The sequence below is a fragment of the Enhydra lutris genome, unplaced genomic scaffold, assembly GCF_002288905.1.
Source record: "Enhydra lutris kenyoni isolate GAN:26980312 unplaced genomic scaffold, ASM228890v2 scaffoldscaffold6, whole genome shotgun sequence".
Taxonomy (NCBI): domain Eukaryota; kingdom Metazoa; phylum Chordata; class Mammalia; order Carnivora; family Mustelidae; genus Enhydra; species Enhydra lutris.
This window is the reverse complement of record NW_019154090.1, coordinates 12,304,369-12,316,792: the sequence shown is the minus strand read 5'-3', so window position 1 is coordinate 12,316,792 and position 12,424 is coordinate 12,304,369. Positions and strand designations below refer to the sequence as shown.

At 57.2% G+C, this 12,424-nt stretch overlaps 1 protein-coding gene across 3 annotated transcripts in view; it reads right to left on the bottom strand.

Moving 5' to 3' along the window:
* Positions 1-2,353: 2,353 nt before the first annotated feature.
* LOC111141372 (phosphatidylinositol-3,4,5-trisphosphate dependent Rac exchange factor 1) overlaps positions 2,354-12,424 on the bottom strand; it is a 175,023-nt gene continuing 164,952 nt past the window's right edge. For all 3 annotated transcript variants that reach the window (XM_022493862.1, XM_022493863.1, XM_022493865.1), the window contains exons 33-40: positions 11,719-11,818; positions 10,147-10,290; positions 9,935-10,049; positions 8,038-8,104; positions 6,835-7,007; positions 5,214-5,316; positions 4,894-4,961; positions 2,354-4,026 (exon numbers count right to left, since the gene is read on the bottom strand). In XM_022493862.1, coding sequence (XP_022349570.1) covers positions 3,984-4,026; positions 4,894-4,961; positions 5,214-5,316; positions 6,835-7,007; positions 8,038-8,104; positions 9,935-10,049; positions 10,147-10,290; positions 11,719-11,818 — 813 coding nt within the window. In that variant the 3' untranslated portion in view covers positions 2,354-3,983. The remainder of the gene's footprint in view (positions 4,027-4,893; positions 4,962-5,213; positions 5,317-6,834; positions 7,008-8,037; positions 8,105-9,934; positions 10,050-10,146; positions 10,291-11,718; positions 11,819-12,424) is intronic.

Genomic DNA, 12,424 nt, shown 5'->3' with positions numbered 1-12,424 from the left:
ATAAAGTGGCCAGCACAGCCCATCCCACCTTTGGCTCCCTGAGTGGCCCCTGACACCATCCACACCAAGGCGCCATTTCAGAGTCCATTCCATTTGACAGTTGGAAGAAACTGAGGCTCACAGGGATTCGGGAAGCCAGCTGGGAGGTTCAAGAGACTCGTCAGCTACAGGGTTTTGCCCTCCCCTTGATGATCCATTGACTGGCCCACCCACCCCTGTCACCTGGTCCTTCCTCAGCGCACATCACCATGGTGACTCCAGAGCTGAGGAGCTGGACAGTTATGAGGCAGACACTGGCCAGGCTTGCCTGAGCAAGGCCAGCCCAGAGCCGAGAAGTTCAGGTAAAGGAGTGTGCTGGGCCAGGTGGGGCTGCGGGGGACGGGAGAGCTGGCACCTTGCCCAAAGTTAGCAGCCCTCCTCAGCCACCGCCACACATGGCCGGGCAGAGATGTGGGCCAGTGGGACCAGAACTTCTGAATTTTCACAAGAAACAAAACATCAGAATTTGGAAATGAAATCTGCTGATTCTCAAGGGTCTAATTCAAAATTATGAAAACCCCAAAACAAAACCCACATCTATTTCCAAGTTTCAACCCGCGGGCCACCAGCTGGAGATCTCCCATAAAATGCCCCCTTGCTCTGGGCAGTTCATGGTGCTCCGTTTTGTACAGTGAAAAAGGCCTTTCTGGGGCACCTGGGTGGCTCAGTGGGTTAAAGCCTCTGCCTTCGGCTCAGGTCATGATCCCGGGGTCCTGGGATCGAGGCCCGCATCGGGCTCTCTGCTCAGCGGGGAGCCTGCTTTCTCCTCTCTCTCTGCCTGCCTCTCTGCCTACTTGTGATCTCTGTCTGTCAAATAAATAAATAAAATCTTTAAAAAAGAGAGAGAGAGAGAAAGAAAGAAAAGAAAAAGGCCTTCCTGAGACAAAACCAGGTCCTGTCCCCCACCACACACACACCCCCCCACACACAGTTTGCAGACAAAGCTCTGTATCTGAGAAGGGATGTGACTTGCTCAAGGCCACAGAGACCCTACCTCTGGGCTCCAAACCAAAGCTGTCCCTATCACTGCCTGAGATTTCGCTCCTCTCGGTTCTGGTCCCCGGGCATCGAACAGGCAGAATACAAGCTCCTGCCTGAAGAAGGCATCAGATCGCCCGTGTTGACCCCAAATAGAGACTGAGGTCCCAGCCCTCCCCTCAGAGGGTTCTTCCCTGGATCCAAACACGGGCGCAGATAATTCCGAACAATCAGCCCGTCACCGTGCCTCAGATCCCACTAGGACCCATTCCCAACTGTTACAGGATGGAGGCTTTGAAACCTGTCGCTGAAAGGCACAAGGGCATCTCTCTGGGAAGGACCCAACGCGGCCCTTGAGAGAATGCGCTCTGGGGCAGGTTAGCTTGGAAGGAGAAGAAACTAAAAGAAGAAGCGCTGGTTTGAAACGCCGGACTGGGTGGAGACCTCACGGCTCAGGGCGTTCCCAGGGGTGGCAGGCTTCAGGAGTAGGGCACCCCCAGGGGGTTTCATCCATGTCAGCCTCTTCCAGAGTGTGGGAAGAGGGAAAGACAGGAAGGAGGGAAGAGAAAAGGGGGTTGGGGGGAGGTAGGAAGAAGGCAGAGAGGCAGGACTAGAACAAGCCCAGCAAGACTGGGCTGCAGCTCCAAACCCGCCCCGGGAATGAGATTTCTCTGGCTGGGTAGGCGGCCCCGGCCCAGGAAGGTGACAGATTCAGGCGCGCATGCGCAGAGTCTGCGCTCGCGTCTACTCTGATTGGCCCGCTTGCGGCAGCCTGCATTCTGATTGGCCGGGAGCCAGCCCACGTGCTGAGCGGAACTCCTCTCCGGCCCCATCCCAGACCCCGGTGGGCCTTGCAGGCTGGAGCGGAGGGTAGTTCGGTGGCATCGCTCTGTCCTACCCTGGCCCCTGGGTACAAGTATGACTGGGACCCCTGGCACGACACCCAGGAGGAGCCCAGGAATGCCTGGGAAAGTAGTCCCATGTTCCACCATTGCGGTGAAAGGGGAGCTCAGAAAGGAGTGCAAAGGAGAATGCAATAGAAAGACCATTCTTTTCCCGCACGCGAGAGCCACGAGCCCACGGTGCGACCTCAGGGAGTCCTCACCCATCTTCCCCTACAGGAGGACGCATATACTGCCCCCATTTTGGAGGAAGAGGCAGGTTCCGAGCGGTGACATCACTGCGGGCGTCGCTGGCTCAGGGACTAGGACAATATCGATGGGAACCGTCCCTGTCCTCCTGCGGCCTTCAGAGGAGGCGCTCACTGCACCCGTGTCGCTGGCCGCCCCGGCCCACCGGGGGCAGCCCCCAAAGGAACCCTCCACAGATCAGGATCTTTGTATTATAAACTGACTTTTAATAATAATAAAAAAAATCTATCATGAATTTAATGAGATCTGTACATTTTAAAAGTAAACCAGTGCACAAGGTTCTTGCTCTTGGGGGCTCCTCTCCATCTCCCGCCAGTGGGCTAAAGCAAGTCTTCGTTTGTATCCGTGTCACCTGTGTCCAGCAACAAGCCCATCTCTTGCAACCTAGGCCACAGTGGCAAGAGAGGGAGGCCCAGGGGGCCAAGATGCTGGTGGGGCTTCAAGCCTCCAGGGCAGTGGGGAACCCATTCCCGACCTCAGCCACCAGACAAGTGTAGAAACCCTCCCCTTTCCCCTGCTACCTCAGCTAGGATGCTTCCCTGCTGGCACACAGAAGCTAGAGGGGACAAACTGCTGAGGAGATCCCAGTGTGGGTCCCCGTGCCCAGGTGGTGACCAGGCTGGCTTCCTGTTTCTCTGGCCAGCTGAGAAGTCCCAAATGCCCTGCACTGGGCTAACATCAAAACAATAAGTTACAGAAGCCACCACCCTGTGTTTCCCAGTGGTCCTCCTCCCTGTAGGAGAGACACCTGTGCAGGACAGCATCTCAGGTGGGCGGTTCAACCCCCTCCAGGCTCCAATCCTTGCAGCCCGAAGTCCAAAGAGAACAAAGTCATTCATGCGGACACTGACCAACTGCTGGGGAATGGAGGTGGGTGGGAAAAGGAATCGTAGTCAATACCTATAAGTGATACTCTAAGACCCTAATATTAAAAAAAGATGAAATACATTTTTTGTATTTTCAATAATTTAGTTTTTCTCTCTTTTTTAGTAGAAGTGGGAAGTCGTCAACACTACCTTATGTTGGTCCCCTGTTAGACAATATACCTTTCTTTGAAATTTAAAATGTCAAATATATAATCACACAACCCGGAGTGGGGGGAAAAAAAAATCTCGACAACACCAACAACATAAAAACCCCAAAATAAACCATAGAGATTTCACGCCATATAAATAAAGTCGGAGCAAATCTCGCACCCGGGGATGATGGCTCGAGTTCCATGGCGGTCATGTGGGAAGCTGGTGTGGCTTTCGAGTTTCCTCTTGGTGCCAGGGGCTGTGCTCTGTCCCTCGGTCTTTCCCGGCAGAGGCCTGGCTTTCCCGAGTCCACCAAGCGGGTTAGTACAGGGTTAGGGGTGAATGGGAAGCTAAGGTGAGAGGAGGAGGAGACACGTATGTCGCCTGGAATGTGGACTTAGAAGGAAACCAGGGGTTTCAAAAGTGCAGGTTGAGCCATCCTGAGGCAGCTGGGTCCGCAGGCCTCCAGCTCCAGCGCCCATGACTTCTCCCCTGTGTCTCGGGGACTTGTGGGTAGGAGCCCAGGTCCTGGCCGCACCCATCAGCTAGCTCTGTGGGTCCCCAGCACCCCTCGGGCTTCTGGCAGAAGTGCGGGGAATGGGCCAGCCCAGAGCCGGTCGACCGCCTCCTCCAAGAGTGGGGGCACCGCTTGTCCTCACAGGAGGGGATGGAGAAGGCTGGCGGGTCCCAGAGCAGGAAGAAGCCTCGGCCAGCTCTGGAGAGCAGCGCGGCCCCCTGGGCCTTCTGAAGCCCCGCTCCAGAGGGCGCAGCCGAGCACCAGGCAGCTGTATCAGCCCGTTCAGAGGTCTCCGTCCACCGGCGGCTGGCAGAGGCGGTAGAGCCTGACGGACAGAGGGGAAGAGGATGAGGCACAGCCGGGCAGGCCGTTGTTTTGAACACATAATCCCCGTCCAGAAAACAAAACCCAAAAAAGTATAAGAAGATGTACGTGAAATGCATCCAGGCTGCGCACGCCTTCCCCCGGTGGTCTGGCCCGCTCCAGCCTGGAGCTGGGTTTGCAAACACAGACACACCTGCACGAGCGTGTCTGGGCGTTCAGATACATGCGGGAGGGGGCATGGGTACACGACAGGGGGCTGCAGTCTTCCACACTTAATGGCAGGCCAGACCCAGTGCTCAGCCCCTGGAGTTTTTTCACTTAACAGAGATCTTGGGGACCTCTCCAGCACCCCACGGACAGCCCCGGTTTCCCTAATATCTACAGTGGTAAGGTTCTGAGCTTCTTCTGCAAGGAAGACGGAGCCACTCATGGTTCTCAGGAGAGACTTGGCAGCTCTGCTCTCAGGAGAAGGATGGCAGGGGGACCAGCTAGGAGGCTGCCGCGGGGACAGGGGCAGGACAGAGAAGCAAGGCAGCCCAGTGGTCGGGAGCTCGGCCCCTGGGCTCCACAGTCTGCCAGGATCCCAGCTCTGCCATCTACTAGCTGTATGACCTGGGACGAGATACTTAACCTCTCTGTGCCTCAGTGTCCCCACCAGCCACCTGGAGAGAAGGCTCACAGGGTTGTTTGGTAAAGAAGTAAGAACGGTGCCTGGAGTGGTACTTGTCACTCCCCACAGTGGGCCCCATAAATGAGAGGTGAAGCCCCACAGGAACACCACAGGGGCTGCCTGGCGTGAGGCCGGGACTTTCACACCAAGCCCAGGTCCTGGCCTTTTGCGGGGCTCGGGGGGAGAGCAGCCACTCACCGCGGTGCACCCTGGGGCATCTGATCCTTGACTCGGAGGTTTTTGGCCAGAATCTCCACCCTGGGGCCCTGGGGAAAAAGAACCATGAGACCCAGAACCTGCTTCTACACGGAGTTCAAGGGCAAACATGCAGGTGCAGGTGGGTGGGGCACGGGGAGTAACCAGAGGCCCCAGAAGCTGAAACCCGGGACCCCAGCAGATCAGGAGAAGGTGCAAGTCTGGGACTGGTGACCACCCAGACCACCCACGTGGCGCTCAGAACCCCCTGTGCCCCCAACCCACAAGGCCCCGGAGAGTCCCCGGAAGGGGGGCTGCCTCACCTGCTTCCGCATGATGTCCGTGGCCTGCATGATGCACTTGGGCAGCAACCCGTGGCTCCGAGCCAAGATGGCCGCCTGCTCCAGGGAGACACTCAAGGTGCTCCTGCAGGGGCAGGGCAGGAGGGACCACTGCTGCTGGGGGGCCTCATGCCCTGCCCTCTCCCGCCACCCTAGGCCCCAAGAATGGCCTCTCCTGCCACCAGGTAAATGCTGGATGTGCTGCCCCCTGCCTGGCTTCTCCCTCAGAGCCCCCCGCACCACCCCTTTCCCTCTTGTCTACACCCCACACCTGCCCGTCCTTCCTCCCAGCAGCCAGCACCCTGCGCACAGTAGGCATTTTACTGCTTTACTCTGGGCACCCCCTGATACGTCAGCACCACGCGGCGGGAGCTTTCCTTCGCCTGTTTTGTTCTGATATTCCCAGTGGGACAGCTCGGGAGAGGTGCTGGGTAAGTATTTTTGCTGAAGGAATAAATGAAGTGACCGCCCTAATGCCTACCAGCTTGCTGGCAAGGCTTGACACGGACCCATCTAGTCAACCCTCCCATCTGTTCTAACAATTCTAGAACATGGGCTCTGCAGCCAGACCTCTTGGTTTCAAGTCTCAGCCACAGAATGACTCTGTGACCCTTGGGATGTCAGCAGCCTTGGTCTCCTTGACCATGAGACAGGGGTAGACCGTTCCTAGAGCACTACTGACTGGGGCGGGGGAAGGGTGGGGGCCTGTCCTGTGTTTGGTAGGATGTTCTAGCAGCATCTCTGGCCTCTGACCACTAGATGCCAACAGGACCCTCCTCTCCTCATTGCGACCATCAGAAATACCTCCAGACATTGCCCAGGGTCCCCTGGGGGGCCAAAATGGCCCTGCACGGAAGCGCCTGGAAAAGCCCACACACACTGACCGGCTTGCTATGAAGAGATGAGTCAATCCCTAAACAACAGTGCCTCGTGCACAGTAAGCATTCTCAACAAGCATTTATCGAGCACCTGCTGTGTGCCAAGTGCTGTTCAGTGCCAGGTAGGGCAGAGAAAGAGAGCGAGTCCCTAGGCTCACGGAGCTGGCCGACACTGGGCGGGGGGGTTACTGGGAATAAATGAACACATGAGCCAAGTGCTTCCTATGTGGGGTGGCGGGGCGGCTGCCAAGGAAACGAGTAGGGTGGCCCGGTGGGGTGCGGAGAGGGTGCGGTGCTGAGTCAGGAAGTCAGGAAAGGCCAATCGGAGAAGGCTAACCCTCCATCAGGGGATCAGCAGCGGGGACAAAGGGCAGAGAGTGGGAGGGTGTCCAGTGGGACACAGAGGCCCCAGTGGAGTCCTGCCCCAGTGGAGAGGAGTGAGCTCATGCTGACCAGAGAGTCAAGCAGAATCACACCGCACAGACTCTCACCGACATCAACCCCAGAGTCAGGGAGCCAGGCAGTTCCACAGGCCTCCTGGGACCCCCTACTCCCACAGTCCCACTTCCCAAATGGAGGCCGAGGGAGGGCCAAGGCCGCGACTGGGCTTAGCCGGCAGTGCCAGAACCAGGATTCAAACCCAGCCTCCTGCCTCCCTGTTCTGGGCCCCAAAGCTCCCAGGAGCCTGTCCAACCCCGTCCTGGCCCAATGTCACAGCAACTCACCTCTGCATGCCCGTGCCACACATGGCGATCTGGCAAGCGCCCAGGCGGTAGCAGAGCTCAGAGGAGATGGGGATGAGGCCGGCGCCCAAGCTCCCGCTGGCACCAGGCTTGGGGTGGACGAAGGACTTCATGAGGCGGCAGAGCTCGTCCAGGGCGTTGATGGGGCGTATCAGCTGCAAGGGGGGAGCGCACACACCGGACATCCGGCGGAGGCCCCCACCCAGCCTTCCTCCCCCGTCCAGCAGAGTTGTTGTAGCTGTCCTCCTGGCTCACCTCTCCCGGGGCTACAGCCCAGTCAACCTTCCATGACCCCCGCCCAAGGACCATCTGTGGCTCCCCACTGGCCCGCAAGCTGGTATCCAGTGTTTACGCCGCATTTCAGACCTAACCTTCCACCTGCCCAAAGTGCACCCAGCGAAGCCTGAGAGAGGTGTCCCCTCCTGTCCTCTCCAAACAGGACTTTCCCGGGAAGAACCACCCACCTTGTACCCACCCCCAACCCGGGCCTTCAGCTTTCCTCAATTCCCTGTGCAGGCATTACATGGTGGCCAGCCAATTCTTTGTCATCTGAGGATTCTGCCAGGCAGACTACAAACTTTCAGAGGCTGTGCCCACCGCTTCTCTGGGAGCCCCAGCCTCTAGTCCCGAGGCCAGTACCCCCAGAGCACCATCAAATTCGAGACCTGCCTGAGCCTGGGAAAGGGTGGAAGGCCTGGAGCACACGCGCCTGGAAAGCCACCTGTGCCACATGGGAACAAGGGCCCCGAACAGCCGGATCCCTCCACTTCTCCAGAAAAGCGAGAAGCCCCCATTTCATTGGAAACCTTTTGATTTTCAAATGTTGGCAACAAATCCCGATCAAACAAAAAGCATTGTGGCCACATCTGGCGTAGACTGCTGCTTCGGAGGTAGGCTTGGGTGAATGGGGGGGAGCGGGAAGGCTCAGGTGCGTGGGCACTGGCTGGGGGGAAACCATGGCAGGAATTCCAAAGCCGGTGGGGAAGAAGCTGGAATTCCTGACGGAGAAGGGGTTCTCCCAGGAGGGATATTCCTGGAGGAGGGACTCCACAGGCCTCAAGGGATTCTCTGCCAGGATTCCGGCTGGGGAGGGACCCCGGGCCCCATTGGCTGCATCTGGACCCCGACATCCACCAGCTCTGCCCCAGCTCTGTGGCGGGCGGGGTGAGGGAAGGTGGGGCACACCTGGTCTATCTTCACCGCTGTAGTGCTGGCGTCCGTGGGCAAGTTGGACCGTTCCAGGTAAAATGCCCTGGAAGAGAAAGACGGGGTGAGGGTGTGGTGGCCGCTGCCCTCTGCTCCTCCAGCGATTCTCCCTGAGGACGCCTCGCACTGCTCTCCCTGTCCACAGCCCCTAGTCCCCCAACAGCGGGAGGGGGAAGGGGTCCCCTGGTCCTCCAACAGTGGGGGGGAGGGGGTCCCCTAGTCCTCCAACAGCAGGAGGGGTGAGGGGGTCCCTTATTCCTCCAACAGTGAAAGAGGGGAGGTGTCCTCTAGGCCTCCAACAGTGTGGGGGTCCCTAGTCCTCCAACAGTGGGAGGGGGGAGGGGGAGGACAAGGGGACTCCTGGGTTACCCTCCAGGCACTCCTCAAATGCCACCTCTCCCTGCCTGTGATCAGAATCAGCACCCAACCTCCCCACTGTCTGTCCCCTTGTCCTAGTGGATCTTTCCTCTGAGCACTTGTCACCACTGGACACGTTAGAGTGCTCTTTGTCTACTGGCTTATTGCTCATTCCCCTCCTCTGAAAATAGGGCTCAGCTCAATTTTTTCTGTAAAGGGTAGAACAGTAAATATTTAATGGACCAGAGAGTCTCTATCAAGATGCTCTCAGCTGCTGCTATAGGTACATATGCAAGCAAACATGGCTCAGTGCTAATAAAACTTTATTGACAAAGCAGAGCAACTGCCACTCTGGATCTGCATCCCACGAAAGAGAGGCTCTGCTTGGCCACTGCTGACTCCGGGGCAAGCATCCAGAACAGAGCCTGACCCACAAAAGCTCTCATTTAGCGTGTGCTGTATAAAGAAGGATGGATGAGGGAACGCTCTCAGAGGCAACATTTAAAATATTCCACAATTGGGGCGCCTGGGTGGCTCAGTCGTTAAGCATCTGCCTTCAGCTCAGGTCATGATCCCAGCGTCCTGGGATCGAGTTCCATATCGGGCTCCTTGCTCAGCGGGATATCTGCTTCTCCCTCTGCCTGCTGCTTTCCCCTGCTTGTGTTCCCTCTTTCACTATCTCTCTGCCATAAATAAATAAAATCTTTTAAAAAAAATTAAAACATTCCACCAAGGGCACAGGACGGATTGATGGCATTGATCAATTCAGGGAGACACCGGTTTTAAAAATACAGCTGGATATTTTCCAAAATATCCAAAATATTTGGATATTTTCCAAATAATGAATATTTTCCAAACTAATGAAGGCACCATTCTCCCATTTCCAAATGGTAAAGCCAGGCCCCCAAACAGTAAAGCCCTTACACACCCCAAAACCCTGATCTGAGTCACAGCCTCCCTTCTCCACGGGGCAAGAAGGTGGGGCAGGGGTAGGAAGGAGCTGGGCTGAGGGCGGGGAGTAGGAGCTGCCTTCCTGGGCCTGAAGCTTCCTTCTGGCAGAGGTGGTCCCTGCTCTCCACTTCTCTCTGGAAGTCCTCTTCTGAGCAGGGCCAAGGCCCTGGGAACCACCCCCCGTTCCTCCCCTACCCCCCAGGATCAAGAATCCCAGGGCCCCTGCCCCAGGTCCCTCCCCCACACTGAACCAAACAGGCAGCTCCTCTCGATTAGAAAAATCTGCTTTGAAGCCAAACAGAGCCAGTTCAAAGCTCAGCTCAGCCACCGTCTCCCTGTGGGACCCTGGGCCAGCTGGGTATGCCCTGGGGGGCCTCAGTTTTCTCATCTGTCAAGTGGGTCAGAATGGCCTCCTGCGACCACTGGAAGGATGTGAAGAGGCCGTGTACACAGAGGGGCTGGCACAGAGCAGGTGCTTAAGGAAAGGCCAACTCCCACACATGCTAACGTCCGCCCTGCCATGGCCGTGTCCACACTCCCGTCCCCAACACGTAGCCCAGGCAGCTACCTGAGTTTGCGGTAATACTGCTGAACCTTCTCCAGAGACTGGGCGTTGATCTCCTGCTGCAAATCTTCCGCAGCCTGGCTGCCTGGAGGAGGCGGGCCCTCCACATTCTCCAGCGCTGTGAGGGAAGAAGGGGGAAGGCAGGTGTTTGGGTCCCAGTGTGCTCAGAGGCCTTGGCCATCCCAGTGGGCCCCACTGGGCACCCCCCAGCTCACCTCTGGTGAAGAGCACGGTGTGCAGCCTCAGGCTGGCTCCGCCCTCCAGGCGGGAGGGCAGCTTGGAGAAGTGGTAGCTGTCGAGGTAGAAGATGACCTTCAGCGCCTGCCGACTGCCCTCAACGTGGTAGACGACGTTGGTGTCTGCGGGAGGACACGGCAGGGCGGGGGGCTCACACCTAGGCCAGAAGGGAGCCCTGCCCCCCGTCACCCGGGCAGCTTCTCCCTGCCTTCTGACCCCCAGATGGCGTCCCGGGGCCTCCCTGTTCTCACCCCCTCAAAGGAGCAGCCTCAGAATTCCCTCCTACCTTCAGAGAGGCATCCCAGGACTTCCCTGTCTGCCCACCCCAGAGCACTGGTCAGCCACCCCCGTCCTCCCGCCCGCCAGGGCTAGCCTCGGACAGCCCCGTCCTCCCACACTCAGGGCAGCCTCCGACTTTTCACCTCCTTCCATAGGTCCTAGTTTCCACTACTTTGTTCTTGGACCCAGCGCCGATTCTGCCCCACTGGGCAGTCGTGGCTTCAGAGCATCGCCACGTTCCTTGTACCCCTCACCTGGTAGCCCAGGGCCTCTACCTGGCAAAATCTGGCCTCGAATAGAACCCGTGGCTTATTTACAGCCGTAAGGGAGAGCCTGCGGCAGGGGTGGCAGAATTGCGGCACGCGCGCCCCGCCCTGCACCCACAGCAAAAACCACTAACCAGTGCCCCGGAGCCCAAATCTGTCTACAGCCAGGCAGCCGCTGCCGGCCGGGTCCAGCTGGTACCCGAGAACACACCTGTTGTCCCTCTAGACTCTAGTCCGTGCCTTCTGAATGGATGATATTACCCGCAAGGAGGTAGACATTGGTTCATGGATGGATGGATGGATGGATGGACGGACAGACTGACAGATAGATGGACAGGTGGATGGGATGGATGGATGGATGGACAGACAGATGGACTGATGGACAAGTGGGTGGATGGATAGGTAGATGGGATGGATGGATGGATGGATGGACGGACGGATGGGCGGACGGGCAGAACAGATGGACTGGTAGACAGGTGGGTGGATGGATGGATGGATGGGTGGATAGACAGATAGACGGATGGATAGATGGAGAAGTAGATGAGATGAACAGATGGATGGATGGATGGATGAATAGATAAGTAGACAGGATGGATGGATGGATGGAGGAATGGATGGATAGATGGCTGGGGGATTGGATAGGTGAAAGAGTAGGTGGGAGGGGAGGGAGGGGGAAAGGAAGAAAATTATGGTATAAACCCTTAGGAAGTCTTCTCAAGTCTTCACTCCAAAGAAGGGCTTCTCGTAGAATTTTAGTAAGAATTGGGTATTGGCTCTTATTGCCTTCTAAGAGTTGTTGGAGATGGCTGGGTTTATACAAAAAGAATCCCTCTTTTCCATACTTGCTCCAAGATTCAGCCTTGAGACTCATGTTGGGAGCAAGAAGTCTGAAAGTGCTAGATCCCAATTTAACCTTGGACACCCTGGTGGGAGGGTGGCCCCAAAGCAAGTCCCCTCCATCCCAGAACACCACCTCTCATGGTCGGGGTGGTAAGAGTCACTCACTGGCCACGTAGTTCTCATCCAGCTGCTTAAAGGAAAAGGTGACATTGTCCAGCTCTGACAGGGTAACCCAGATGTCCTCCAGCATGGTCCGTTCCTCCTTCTGCAGGAGGGAGACAGGGTGGAAGAGTCTCAGATGCCATCCCTACCCGGGGATTTCACTTAAAGATGCTGTGATTCGACCCCAGGTAACACACCAGGCTGTGGGCCTACCAGGCACAAGGTCCTGTGCTGGGCTGTCCAAGGCTGGATGTGAAATCACATTTGCTCCTGGATCATGTTGTGCCTCCCAAGGTCAGAACCCATCTCTGTTCCAATGTGCACTGACCCTTCTTAGCCATTTCAAACCTAACACACCCAACAAAAGTCCCCATTTCCCCTCTCACCCACCTCCAGCAGCAAAGCGCACCAGCACTGGCCCAGGTGCCCAAGACATAAACCTTTAGGGACTCCTCAGCATCTCCATCCCCTTGTACAGACCATCACCAGGTCCTGCTGGCCCAGCCACCAAAACCTTCCCCTGACCCACCCACTTCCCCCACCCTCCTCAGCTCCCCAACTATAAGGACCACACCTGCCTCTCTGCGGGTCTCCTTCTGCCACCCTTGCCCTGAGCAAAGGGCAGACAGGGACAACCCTGGAGATGCAGGGAGAGCAGGGAAGCTGAGGGTTTACCAGGCCTAGGCTCCCCTGTATCTTCCAAAAGTTA